This window comes from Drosophila yakuba, chromosome 3L (assembly GCF_016746365.2).
Source record: "Drosophila yakuba strain Tai18E2 chromosome 3L, Prin_Dyak_Tai18E2_2.1, whole genome shotgun sequence".
Taxonomy (NCBI): Eukaryota; Metazoa; Arthropoda; class Insecta; order Diptera; family Drosophilidae; genus Drosophila; species Drosophila yakuba.
This window is the reverse complement of record NC_052529.2, coordinates 13,583,123-13,596,485: the sequence shown is the minus strand read 5'-3', so window position 1 is coordinate 13,596,485 and position 13,363 is coordinate 13,583,123. Positions and strand designations below refer to the sequence as shown.

General features: G+C 44.0%; 1 protein-coding gene across 1 annotated transcript; it reads left to right on the top strand.

Moving 5' to 3' along the window:
* Window positions 1–3,962: 3,962 nt before the first annotated feature.
* Window positions 3,963–8,895, top strand: LOC6534006 (zinc finger protein sens). Its single transcript, XM_002094659.3, has 4 exons — window positions 3,963–4,345; window positions 4,653–5,767; window positions 7,759–7,909; window positions 8,138–8,895. The coding sequence occupies exons 1-4, from the start codon at window positions 4,186–4,188 to the stop codon at window positions 8,368–8,370; spliced, it is 1,659 nt and encodes a 552-aa protein (XP_002094695.1). The 5' UTR covers window positions 3,963–4,185; the 3' UTR covers window positions 8,371–8,895.
* The last annotated feature ends 4,468 nt before the right edge of the window (window positions 8,896–13,363 follow it).

The window sequence follows — 13,363 nt, the reverse complement described above, 5'->3', positions numbered from 1 at the left end:
ATTTGTGCAATTATCATTTTAATAATTGCCAACAATCTGCACGATATGAACCGGCGACAGCGACAGCGTACCAGGGACTCCTCCTGGTCCTCTCCTGGTCGTGCTCATAACCAGTAGCCAGTAGCAAGTCGGTGGCCATGGCCACTGTCGCCTCGCTGTGAGCATCGTTTTGGCCCCCATTTGTTGCCAAGACAATTATAATCCACATGGCCAGGCTACATAATAATAAATTTATTACAGATTTCCGCCTGATTTGTTGCAAGGCATTTTCCAGCCAGCCAGCAGCACCCACTGTGAGACAAATAGAGAATACTTAAATGGTCTCTGGGTGCTTTAAACGATGTCGGCAGATAGTGCGATAAATCAGTAGAGATCGCCGAACTGGGGGGCAGGGAAGAAAGGAATCTCAGTAAGTTATTTCCGATTTGTTAAGAATTTTCATTGTAAGTATATCAGTGTTTATAAAACTCACTTAGAGATTGAAACTTTGTATAAGAAGTTGAATGGAAAACATTGGGTTAAAGTGAACAAAGATACAAAATAAAGCAAATACATTACATTTTTCATCACCATTAAGCATTTAATATAGTTTGCTTTTAAAAACTGCATTTTGCATATGAATAATTAGAATAAAATACCTAAAATATTGTATGGTAACCAAATACGTTGTAGTACTGCAAACTAAAAGTGAATTTTAAAAAAAACAAATGAATCTTGTATTTTGTTTCCAAAGTGAAATAATAATGTATTTCTGAACATAAATCACTATTCATTTGGACTTATGGATTTAATGACAAGTAAATTAGTTCTAGTATATTTTGTTAGAACTAACGCTAACTAAAAATCTGTTAATCGTATAAGCTGGGCAATCGTAGATCAAAGTTGTTATGGCACTCCACACAACCATTCACCAAGCCAAATCGACCATTCATCATGGGGTTTCCATTCAGCCAATCCAACTTCTATCTAACGGTCCACACAGCCCACACAGCTCCGAAGTTGGCCAGAAGCAGAAACTCACCTCGCCACGAGCTGGCTCACACACACAGGGGCAAACCCGTTCCGTGTAGGTGTTACCCGCCCTCTCGGCGTTCCATTGGCCAATCAGCGAGCGGCGGGTCGAGAGCCACGAGCCAAGTGCAAAGGCATTTCCGAGTTACCGAGTTTCTGAGTTTCCGAGCGGCAGGAGCGGCAGAGTGTGGGATTTGCTCAAACGCAGGGTGTCGTAAATAAAATGTCGCCCGACATGAAAAACAGAGAATGGAAATTGTTTACGACTCTCGAACCTGTGATGCATTGCATTGCACTACGAAAAATATTGATGAGTGTTCCAAAATTCATTCAAGAGTTTTGTTAACAGACGTGACACAAGAAAATATATATTTTTTGAAAATGTTATAGCCTTGAAACTTATTAAAAACTAACTTTCCATTTTGGAATATTACGTATACGTAAAAGTTGAGTTTTCCCATTCTCGACTTAAATGTCATTATCACAATGTCTTTGAGTTTTTGCAAAAGTAGATTTTTGCAACGTTTAAGTTCTCATTTAATGGCAGTTAGAAAATGTAAAACCATCCATTTAATGTTTTTAATCAACTTTAAAAACTAAGTACCATACAATTATTTAATTTTATAGTTACAATAAGCCACACTTAGGTTTACAAAATGTAGATTTTCCTATTAACATCTTAGTTTATTCACACCTTTCCTATCCTTAGTAAAATTTAAAATGAAATGGATTCTTTTTGAAGGCATGTTGTAATTTTAAAGGTGTTTCTCCAAGTGTAGCGCATATCAAGCCATGATAGATGTGTGAGCGGCATACGGCGAATCCGTTACAAAGCGGCAGGGGATGAGCACGCGCCCTCAGTTCTCCAGATAAACAGAGTGCATGGAAACGCCGCCAAGCGCAACGATGCCACCAACTTGACTTGGCCAGGCCAGCCCTCATCGCGGTCGAAGTGGTAGCAGCGGTATGAGCCAGAGTTCCCCCATTTTGGCCCGTTTTGAGGCCGCGTGCCTCGTACCGCTTCGCTAGATCGGCGGCACCCGTGGCGGCCACGAGTGCGATGGAATTTCGGTGTCGCCTCAACTCTGCACATGTCCTGCCAAGGAGGAAATTGCGCCAAAAACTAGGGGCATTAAAATTGCTGACAAGGAAAAGAATCGTTGAATGTGGAAGTGGATGTGGATGTGGAAGTGTAAGTGTGCGCCCGCCACTTCTTCTTGGCTCGTTTTCTAGGCAGGTGTGGCCCGCGCCAAGGATAGATAAACTGGAATTGAGGCGGCCACGACGGCCAAGACGAGGTGGCCAAGCGTGGCGAAGGACCAACTGAGGAGGAGGACCTCGAGCTCACATAAAGGATAAGCTCGGAAAAAGGTGCACCGAGCGGTAGAGGGAGAAAGTGGCAGGTGCTCACTCGTCCTATCTGAGTGGTTTAATAGCTGCGATCCAACGCCAAGATGGGGTCTTTATTGCTTACAGTTTTGTAATGGTTCTAAATGGCGAAATAAAGCATTGACTAAGAAAATAATCCTGTGTTTTTAATTAATTTAAATACCATTAAAAAATATGACGAGCTTCAAAGTTGAGAATGAGAGCCACAACAAGAATGTTTTTGAAAATGGAAAGTAAATGTTCCATAACCAAAGCAAACTTAGTTTTAAAATTGTTTTTAAAAGGGGAATACTTATATTTTGATTGCCATTGAAAAAAGTCCGTCATCACAAGATTTGTGTAAAAGGGTTCTAAATAACAATCTATAACATCTTATAATTTATTGTATCATTTTAATGAATTATGTCATATTTGTAAGGTAAATAACGTCTTAAAATAATTTAAATAAAATCATAGAACAATTTAATTAAAGGTGATACATTATTTTGCATTAGTTATGACGTACGTCTATGCCAATCTTCTAAAACGTTATGACTTCTTATGGATGAAATTTTCAGTTTAAAGATAAAATTTTAGATTGTGTCTTAAAATAGTTTACCTTATTGAAAAGTGCGCAAAAAATAAATAAATATATATTAATTTCTTAGTTACTTCACCCGAAACATCGTTTTAAAAATTAATACAAAAATTAATTTCCATCGCATTAAAAATTAGGAATCCATTTATAATCTTGGTCAAATCTAAAGGCAATCCAAACACTATCTACGAACATGCAGAGTGGCCGCGACAGATGTTAGATCCTTGGATTCATCCACCTAAATATTTGTATGCTACCCCGCCCCATCCCGCCCTCGTCCTTTCCCCTTCCCCTTCCCTTTCCATCGATCGCTAGTGAAATCCTCTGCCGATTGTTGGCCCGCTCTTCCTCTCACTTCCCCATCCTCTGGGCCAAAGTACCGATCCCGATATTCCCAAGCCAAGAGCAACAACAGTTGGTGTGGCAGCAACAGAAAGAGCAAAAGCAATTGTAACAGTTACAGGGCAGCGGGAAAAGGATAACAAACGCCCGCCAAACTTTAACTGCATACCAATTAGTAGGGAAACGCGTGCTGCGAACTGCGTGCTGAGGAAAAACAGTAGTAGATGGGCTAAGAGGATACGATTGCAGGGGGTTGGGGTTGGGGTAACTCGGTATCCTAACTGTGCGTCTTGACCCTTACAACATGGAACGCTGCACTGGAGGACTGCAACTGCAACTGCCGCCAACTGCTGCCAAAGGTGAAAAACCAGAGTTGGCAACACGAACACGAGCACGAGCACCAACACCAATACCAATACAGTGGCAGGGCTCTCGAGAGCCACCACCAAAGAGTCAACACCAATACACCGAGGGCCCGTTTTGATTCGGCTTGCTGCCGCACTCACACAGTGCCACAGTGTTCCACAGTCGCAAAGTCCCACAGAAAAAAGAAAGAGAGCTCGATTTGTACCTTTTTTTCGGGCCAAGTCGCTTCACCGTTGGCTCAATTTAGAACTGAGCCATCGACCAAAGATTCAGTCAGGTGCGAAGCACCGAGCGATACGGACGTGTTCGTCTCCAGTGAGTTAAGAAACCCGCACTGAACTAAAACCCAACCAAGATTCGTTCGAATCCAAGATCAGTACGCCAAGAAAGTGAGATTTGTGCAGTGAACACAGCTGAGTTAAATCCCATCAAAAGACTGTAACATCCCATAGACAAATCAGCCCAGTGAGATTCCAAAAAGTAAAGAACCAAAAATCAAAATGAATCATCTCTCGCCGCCGCCATCGCCGCACTCCCAGCAGCCGAGTCCCGCGGGATTGGGCTGCCATGGAGCAGCTCTGGACAAGCAGTGGATGCAGCGGGCCTCCGCCTTCAACACGGTGATAGCCTCCGCAGCGGCACAGAAACTCAATGGAAGAGGTGAGTTTCCGATCGGGATTCGCAGGAAATCAGAAAAATGTTTAGACTGTAGCAAGGACTTAAATGATCTAAAGATCAAACCTTAGCAAGGATTTAAATAATCAAAGGATCACACGATTTATTCAGTTTCTTAAATTTAAAAAATTCTACTATGTCAATTTGAGCTATCTAGTTATCCTTAGTCAAAAGGAAAAGAACGTATCCTAACTTTTCTAAAGTTCTTGACAATAAGAGGATTTTGAGGATACTTTTCTCACCTCATCCCTGCTATCAAACTGATCCGTTTTATTCGCATTTCCCACCGTAGATCTGCCCTTTCTGTACAACCCGCTGCTCTACTCGAGTGCCCTGCTGTGGCCCCAATTCCTGTTGTCCTCGGCCACGGCTCTGGGTACTCCACTGACCCCCATGACACCCAAATCACCCGCCTCCGTGGTTTTGGGTCAGCGGGATCGTGACTTTGCCTTGACACCAGAGAAGGAGCATGAGCTCCAGTTGAACAATAACAATGAGAACAGCAAGCAGGACTATCAGGAGCAGGATGAGGATATGCCACTAAATCTGAGCACCAAGGAGCGCATCACATCGGATGATTGCAACCGGGAACAGTATCACAGCAGCAGCAACAACAGCAGCCGGAGCAGCTCCAGCAGCGAAGTGGAGCCACTGCATCCGATGACCTCCCTGAACGTGACCCCACCACCGCTGAGGGCGGTGAATCTGAAGAGTTCCAGTACACCACAGCAACAGCGCCAGAGATCGCAGGGTAACATCATCTGGTCACCGGCATCCATGTGCGAGAGATCGGCGAGAAGGGAGCAGTACGGCCTGAAGATGGAGGAGCAGGGCGATGATGAGGAGCACCAGGTGGACCCCATTGTGCGAAAGTTCAAGTATGAGCGCAGGACAGCTTCCATATCCTCGTTGCAATCACCGATTTCCTCGCTGTCCGCTCCCGCCTCAAGTGCCGTCCAGGATCTGGAGTTCGAGGTGGCCCAGCAGCAGTTGTACGCCCATCGCAGCGCATTCATGGCCGGATTGACGGGCAACAACCTGGAGCTGCTCACCCAGCACTTGAAGCTGAAGAGCGAGCAGCCGCAGCAGCATCAGCAGCAGCAGCAGCAACAGCATCGCATCAAGGACGAGCAGCAGCAGGATAACCGCTCGGCAGCGGCTCTCATGAATTTGGTGGCAGCCGCCGAGTTCGGCTACATGCGTAATCAACACCAACAGCCGCAGCAGCAGCAGCATCAGCAGCAACAACAGTTGCATCACCAGCAGCAGCAGCAGTCGCAGCAACATCAGCATCAGCATCAGCAGCAACATCCTGACTCGACGGCCACAGATGTTGCGCGTCGTTCGTCCTCCTCGTCCTCTTACCAAGGTGAAAACGAGGAGAAGCGCAGCGGCAGGAATTTCCAGGTAAGCAGTCTCAAACAGGATAAACGCCGTAGTCTGGGGGAAATATAGTAAGAAGAGGAAATCGAGGGCAAATCGCTTGAAAATCTCTGAGCTCCGTTCCTCTTTAATGGGCTTATCACGTGTCCTGAAGGACCACGATCTATAACCCAAGCCAAACACAAACTTAGTTCTAATAGTATCATTGCATAAGGTTGCGTGTCCTCGGCAATTCCCTTGTGTTAATTGTTTCATATTTTGTCCTCGGCGGTTTTAATTGTCACCGAGCCAAAATACCCCACCAATACCACTTTCAATTTGGAAAAGTGGCACAGCAAATACTGTCATAAAGTTGGTACTGCAAGCCAAGCCGATAGAGCTCTATGGAAATTCAATTAAGTCCCATCGAAATCACGCAATTAGTTAATCAAATAATTTTGATTAGCGCCAGTGCGTAGGTGGTATTTCGCCCCCCCGAAGATTTATGTACAAATTACAATCATAATTGTCATTTCGATATTGGATTGTTGGATTGTGCGAAGGCAAAAGGGGCACACGACCCTCAGGAATTTGAGACGACTTACCCTTGTGCCTTATGCCTACCCCGATGTCATATTGCGTTTATATCCATCAACACCCGCCGCGAGTCCCTATATATTTTTTTTTTTTTTCCATTTTTTTTCACACATTAAAGGGTCAGTGAAATGCGATAGGTTTTCGGGCTTCAGTACCGACATATTGGACATATGGTCAAAAAGCCGAGGAAGACAGTTGCCAGAGTCCTTCGCGCAGGCGCATTCACTGTTTCTCAGCTGTTTAGGCTGTTTTATAAAGTCGCATTTTTTCTGTAATTCGTGCTTTACATCTGTTCTCCACTGGAGGCCCACCCGGCTGACTCAGACTTTGGGGTTTCTCCTTAGCTCATTTTATGTTCCCTGCTCTTTTTTTTTACATTTTTTTGCCTTTCGAGCTTTGCCAACTTCCGTTTCGTTGTCGGAGCTAAGCAAATTGACATTGTGGCTCAGACACGGGAGCGCAGCTTAACAATAGAGCAACTAATTGGGTCTGAGTCTAGGCAATGAGTGTAGTGGATATGGTCCACTCGAATGCAATGCGCAAATAGAAAATCCCAAAAACAAGGCTCAACAAAAATATGAAAACATTAAAATCAATAAGAAAGAAATGTTCGAAAAACAGACACTTGTGTCAATTTACAATTACGCGTGGAGACCAAAAAAAAAAAAAAAATAATTGTCTCACACATCAGCATTTCACCCATTTCTGTTTTACTTTTCGTTTTTTCCATGTTTTCATGTTTTCGTGTTTAATAAATGTCGCCCACGTAGGCCGACGATTTGAGTTGTGTTATGTCAATGTTTGGTTACTTGCAACGTTGCTGCAACTGGCAAACTGTTCAAACATTTAATCTGACAACCGAAGATGTTACAGCCACTGGAACTGGGAACTGGGATCTGGGATCTGGATTCGTCCAATCCGCGATCGATCCACCATGGATACCAGCTGTGTTTGGCCCACAAATATACAATGCGGTATATACAACAATGTATAGCTAAAGCTAAAGCTCCCTGGAAAGTGTTTCACTTGAGATTTAGCATTGGGCCGAGATAGACAGCCCCTTAAACAATATTTGCCTAGCTGTTTCAGCCACTGAGAAATGCCAGAGTTCTAGATTATACATACATATATCCCCTGGATGTGGGCTAACCAAGTTTGGCTTTGGGTTTTCCCTTGTCGTCATCCGTCACCCGTCTAACAAATATTTGAGCACAAATCTAGTTTAATTCATGTGGCCACTGCGAATTTGGCTCAGACACACAAAAACGGCGAATTTATATATAAATTCTTTTCTGATTTTTTGACTATTTGGCTGCTTTCGGCTTTTGGCCCAAGCTGTACAAACATGGGGTATTCTGGGTTCCAATAATCGTGACTCGCTCTTGTTGAATGTGGTGTTAATAATGTTTTTTTCCATTGTCCGTGTGTGTTTCTTTCAGTGCAAACAGTGTGGCAAGAGCTTCAAGCGTTCGTCCACCCTGTCCACACATCTGCTCATCCACAGCGATACGCGGCCATATCCCTGCCAATATTGTGGCAAGCGGTTCCACCAGAAGTCGGACATGAAGAAGCACACCTACATACACACCGGTAAGTTGAAATCAGAGCTAGTCCTTGGGGATAGTAGAAGTTATTCCTCTACAAATGTGTCAGAAGGCAGTGCAAACAGAGCACCCACCCTTGAGCACACAGATCGCTATCGCCTTTCAATTTGTCTAATTGCTGTAAAGCTGTTGTCGCCGTCGCTTGCGGCCACAATTAATAAACTTTGAAGCGGCATTTAACTAATTGTGTTTATCGATTTCCCTGCGATTCCAGGCGAGAAGCCCCACAAGTGCACTGTCTGCCTGAAGGCCTTCAGCCAGAGCTCCAACCTGATCACGCACATGAGGAAGCACACGGGCTACAAACCCTTCGGCTGCCACCTCTGCGATCAGTCCTTCCAGCGGAAGGTGGATCTGCGCCGGCATCGGGAGAGTCGCCACGAGGAGGCACCTCCGGTGGAGGACCTGAAGCCCCTGAAGATGGAGGTGAGCAGCAGCAGCTGCTGACCAAGGCTAGGCAATCTCTGAGCCGGGAGATCCCAGTATTAAGTAGCTAAGCAGGACGAGAGACACACACGCAAAACCAGATGATGATGATGATGATGATGATGATGATGATGGAGGAGGAGGAGCAGATCACAGTTGGCCCTAAGTCTAAGTCGTTGCTATGAAGCCAAAGTTTGTTTTGTTTAGGCCTTCGCAAAGATTTACCTAATCGTAAGGACTATTGTTAAAACCCATTAGCTAAGATACTGCCCTAAGTGTGTACATAGTTATTCCAAACAAGACTTTTCTTATAGCCGTTAAACCGTAGCTTAATGACTAATCTAATTTATTGCATTAACCCTTATTGATTTGGTTTGAACTTAACCCAAAATTGGCAGCTAAACGTACCAAAGAACAACCTCAAACAAATGAACTACCACTTGGCGACCACTTGTCTAAATTTAGTTTCCTAATTTATTTAAGTTTATTTTGCTGGCATCACTTTTATTTATACAATCTATGCGAATTTTTTAGTTTACTTTTATTTTGTAATATACCCAATGAATTATTGTAATTATATTTATTAGCAACGTATATGATTTTGGAAAATAAAGTTGAAAGCTAAAAGAGAACAAACGAAATATATGTTTCTTTTGAAGGGATATTTTTATAAAGGAGAAATTATGGCGGATGAAACATCTTAAATATCTTGATGATAATGCATACGCAGGGATAAGAAGTGAAGACTTCATACCATATCCTCAACCAAATATATATTATAATACGTAGACATTTCTGGTAGATGTTTACATTAATTAAGAAAAGTTTCTACAACGGGTGGGTTAAATATCTCATTATTGCGATCAACCCCTGGAACAGCTGAGAAATTCCATGGTATCAAGGACACAACCTCCTCCTTTGAAGCACCACATTTTGATACAAATTGTCCAAAGCGCTCCAAATATTTTTTCGGGGGCTTGTTGGCAAACCTGATTTTATAGATGAATTCCTGCACGTACTCAATTGATGGGGAATAAGTTGCTCCTGTTTCGGGTGACGCGGTGATCTTTGATCTGTGCCCAAAGTGGCATTTGGGGAATGCCCTTTGTAAGTCGCCGCGTTACAGCAGGTACATCCACCTCGACAACCCCCCTCAACATCCCGCCCCACTTGCATGCCCGATCCTTGGGGAAAACGCCAATAAGTGTTCGAAGTTCGAACTAATTGCTGACGAAATAAAGTGAGAAATGGGGCTGTGCGGGGATCGAGGATCGAGGGCATGGAGCAATGGAGCAATGGTCATTGAGGACTGCTGATCGCAATTTTCGGTAATCGAAATGTCCGAATGCATTTTGCGGCACTTTAAAACGCCCGAAATGAAGTTTGGCAGTTTACAAATCACCGACTTCCCTCATTATCGCCATTCATCGGCAGTTGGCAATCAGAAATCGACGAAATCAGCGAGCCGCATCCGCAGGATTTCATTTGGGGCCACTTTCTGCAGCAAAACTCGATCGCCGCTTCTGGTTCTTGGGCTTCTTTGACTTTGGCACGCCACAAATTGATCGAAATTGACAAAATATTGAACAAAAAAAGCGATAAGAAAAGAAAACCTGGCAGGGGAGAGAGAAATATGCAGTTCAATTGTTGCCGCGGAAAAATGCAGTTCAAGGACTTTACGCCAAGTGCCGACAAAGTGGCGATCAAAAGCCAAAGAATGTAGATGCAACTGGGGCTGATCATCATACTATTGAATTGGCATTTGGCCAGGTGGATTAATGAGCTCAAGGTCGGATGTTTTACCGAATTAGTTTTGCATTTTGCAAGTGACTCGCGTGTTATTGGCTTCATTGAAGTAATTGAAGATACTTAGCTCAATTTAAGAAACAGTAATGGTAAATCCCTAGTACCAAAATGATTGTACTGGCCTTATTTGAGGGTATATTCCTTTTGCATTATGTCTGTATATATATAGAATATATATATATGGAAGCTTAAGAAACAGTTCCAAAAAGTATTCCCCCAGTTTTAGTTTGCACTCCAAAATGCACACTCGATAAGATACATTCACAGATACAGATACAGATAGGTCGCAGCCATATGCTGGAGTTTCTCCGCAGCGCTGACTCTCGGTTTATTAACCCCTTTTTCCGCATAACACCTGAGCCCACATAATTTGTCATGCCGTTTGGAATTTATTCAACAGTCGGGCAAGCCCCCATGGAAACAAAGGAGAGAGCTATGGAAAAAGTGTGGCTATCAAAAGACTGAAAAGCTGCAACCCCAAAACCAACGCAGACAATGCAGAATGGAAAACCCGCTATCGACGTGCGAGGGGGGAAAATTGTGAAGAGGAAATTGATCTTAGAAGTGGTCGGAATGGTCTAAAGAAGTTGTAGGACCCGCAACTAATTCGTGTCCTTTCCTTTCCTGTCCCCTTCCCACCGCGCATCATCATCTCAAGCGGTTCCGTTTTCCGGCTACCCCTAGTTCTTTGGGCCTCTTTTGGTGCCGGGCAGGTGACTTTTGACTTTGGCTATTAATAAAAATAATAGTTGCAGCTAAAAAAAAAAGGGAAGAATAAGAAAAAAGGTGAAGAGCCCGGCCAAGAGCAAGGGCAAAAAAGATGTCTTAGGTCAGTTGTGTGTTGCAGGTGAAGTCGAGAGCCGGGTTCACAATTAAAATTCGGAGGGGATGCGATCGAAAAGGCACCTGTAATACACAGATAGAGGGAGATGGAAGGACTCGAAAAAGGAGCAGCAGGAGGAGGATCATGAGGAGGAACAGGGGCAGCAGGAGCAGCAGGGGCAGCAGCATCGGCTCAACATTACATCGGCTCATTTATGTTTATGTCCTTTCGTTGTAAGCAGCCTGGCGCTGATTCCCGATTCCCTCCAGCGGCATTGAGCACCTGCTGCCGCTTCTGATGCTTCTGCTCCTGCTCCTCCTGCTGCTCATTCTGCTCCTCCTGCTGCTCATTCTGCTCCTGCTGCTGCTGCTGGCGGAATCCTGGAACCTGTCGCATAATTATTGAGCCAGGCCCAGACGAGACGCGTGCTCAAAGCCGGTTTGAGGCAAAAAGCCATATGCCAGGAGGCAAATTACAACGGCGACCTGCAACCAGTTGACATGGGCCACACGACACCAGCAAAATCGGCAGCACTCAGAAAAAAATCTCAATTAGAACATCAGTTTCACTAAAATTGGTAGTTGCTGAAAGAAATACCAAGAAATCCCCTTTACATTTAGGTTAATAGAATAAGGATATCAATTTAAATCAAAGCCAGAATATTTTATTCTGAAAGTAGATTTATATGTTTTGGAGTTAAATCTAATTATGTTTTCAGTGCAGAAACATATCAGCAGAAGCCAAAAGATGCAACAGTCGTAAAAATCTCTCCCCCAGACGAACAGACCGCAAAAACATCGGAGATGGGCGACTAAGAGATCTGCATCTAATCTTGGCCCTCAGGGGAGTCGCTGCCGATTGCCTTTTTGTGCCACAAGCTGTCGTTTAAAATCCACAAGCGAAGGTGCAACAACAGTCGTAAGTGCGCCGCTGCACCTGTCACGCTCGATCGATATTACAACGATCGACTTGTCGGCTTCTTGGCTCGTTGGCTTGTTCGCTTGTTGGCCAGGCCAAAAGTGACCCAATTTCAACAGGCCACCGGCTCGTTCTTCGTCTTCCTTTCGTCTGCGACTTTGTCCTCTCCACGATTTTCCCTTGGAAACTGATAAGTTATGATTGCTTCACTTTTGTTTGATTGAGCATTGTCACCTGGCTGAGTGTGCAGCTCAAAATTGATTGTTAGACGAATCAAATCCCGAATTCGGGGTGTTGGAAAATGGGTTTATGCGTTTTTAATGGACTCTCAAGGACAGGTGATGGCTACACATGCTGTCGTAAGAATATTAAAAATCCATTGGGTCTTAAAGTCCTTTAATGTCCTTACAGTAGACATATTTTGATTAGTTCTAGTTGGAGGAGGGGAAGGATGTGTTCATATAGATGTCTGTCTATCACGAAGAAAAGGAAAATTCCATTTTTACTTCCAGACACTTAAAGATGCTCGGGATCCTACAAAAAGTTATTAATACACTTGGCTAAAATAAATGAGATAAATAATATTAACTCCTAATTAGGCAAGCAAGAAATTTAGCACAAACATACTCGTAAGTGTGGTTAACACCATTCAAGATGCATTGTGATACGAAAAGGACATTACTAATCCTTAAAACCCATAGCACTCAACATGGCTAAATTCCCTTTCCCAGGTAGAGATTTCATTGACCAGTGCCTAATCAGACGTGGCCAAGAGAACGCATACTGCTGCAGCCTGGCCAAGTTCGCTGGCCAAATCGGAAGCCAACAGAGTGCCGTGTCAGCGACTAAAGTCTGCAGGTGGAAGATTAGTCGGCAACCTACCGACAATTCCCCGGGAAAATCTTAAGCTGTTTCGATTTGAGTGCAGAGGACAAATCCAAGTCAAATATGCAAATCAACCCCTGGTTGAGAAGGCGAATTGTGAAATCTATTCGCAGAGCTTAATTGGCAAGAAGGAGGTGGCAAGACAATGACCAATCCGCTGGGCTTAGCAAAGGGTTGCGAAGACGAGGGCCACAACAAAAATGGTTAATTCAATACACAAACAAAGGGTAAAGCCCCAGCAATTAAAACGACAAAATCTAAACACCAAATTGGGTACGGATTTCGAGTGTAAAGGTGCAAAGTCAAAGGGACAGAGGGGCGGGAGACATCGCATCGATCTCAAGGTGTTTTTTCAACTCTGAAGAAGACCCGAAGAAGACACAGATTATAGACAGATTTTGAGGCGGACGCCGACGGCGGCGGCAGACACACAATGGCCAACAAATTGCGGCCAAAGATGCAACATTCAGGGATGAGGAGGACCCAGAGATCTGAGGTTGTGAGGATCACAGGATCAGCAGGTTGAAAACGCGAGCAAGCCGAGTCATTATAAGAATTTAAGCGCACCTTTCGTTTTGTTCT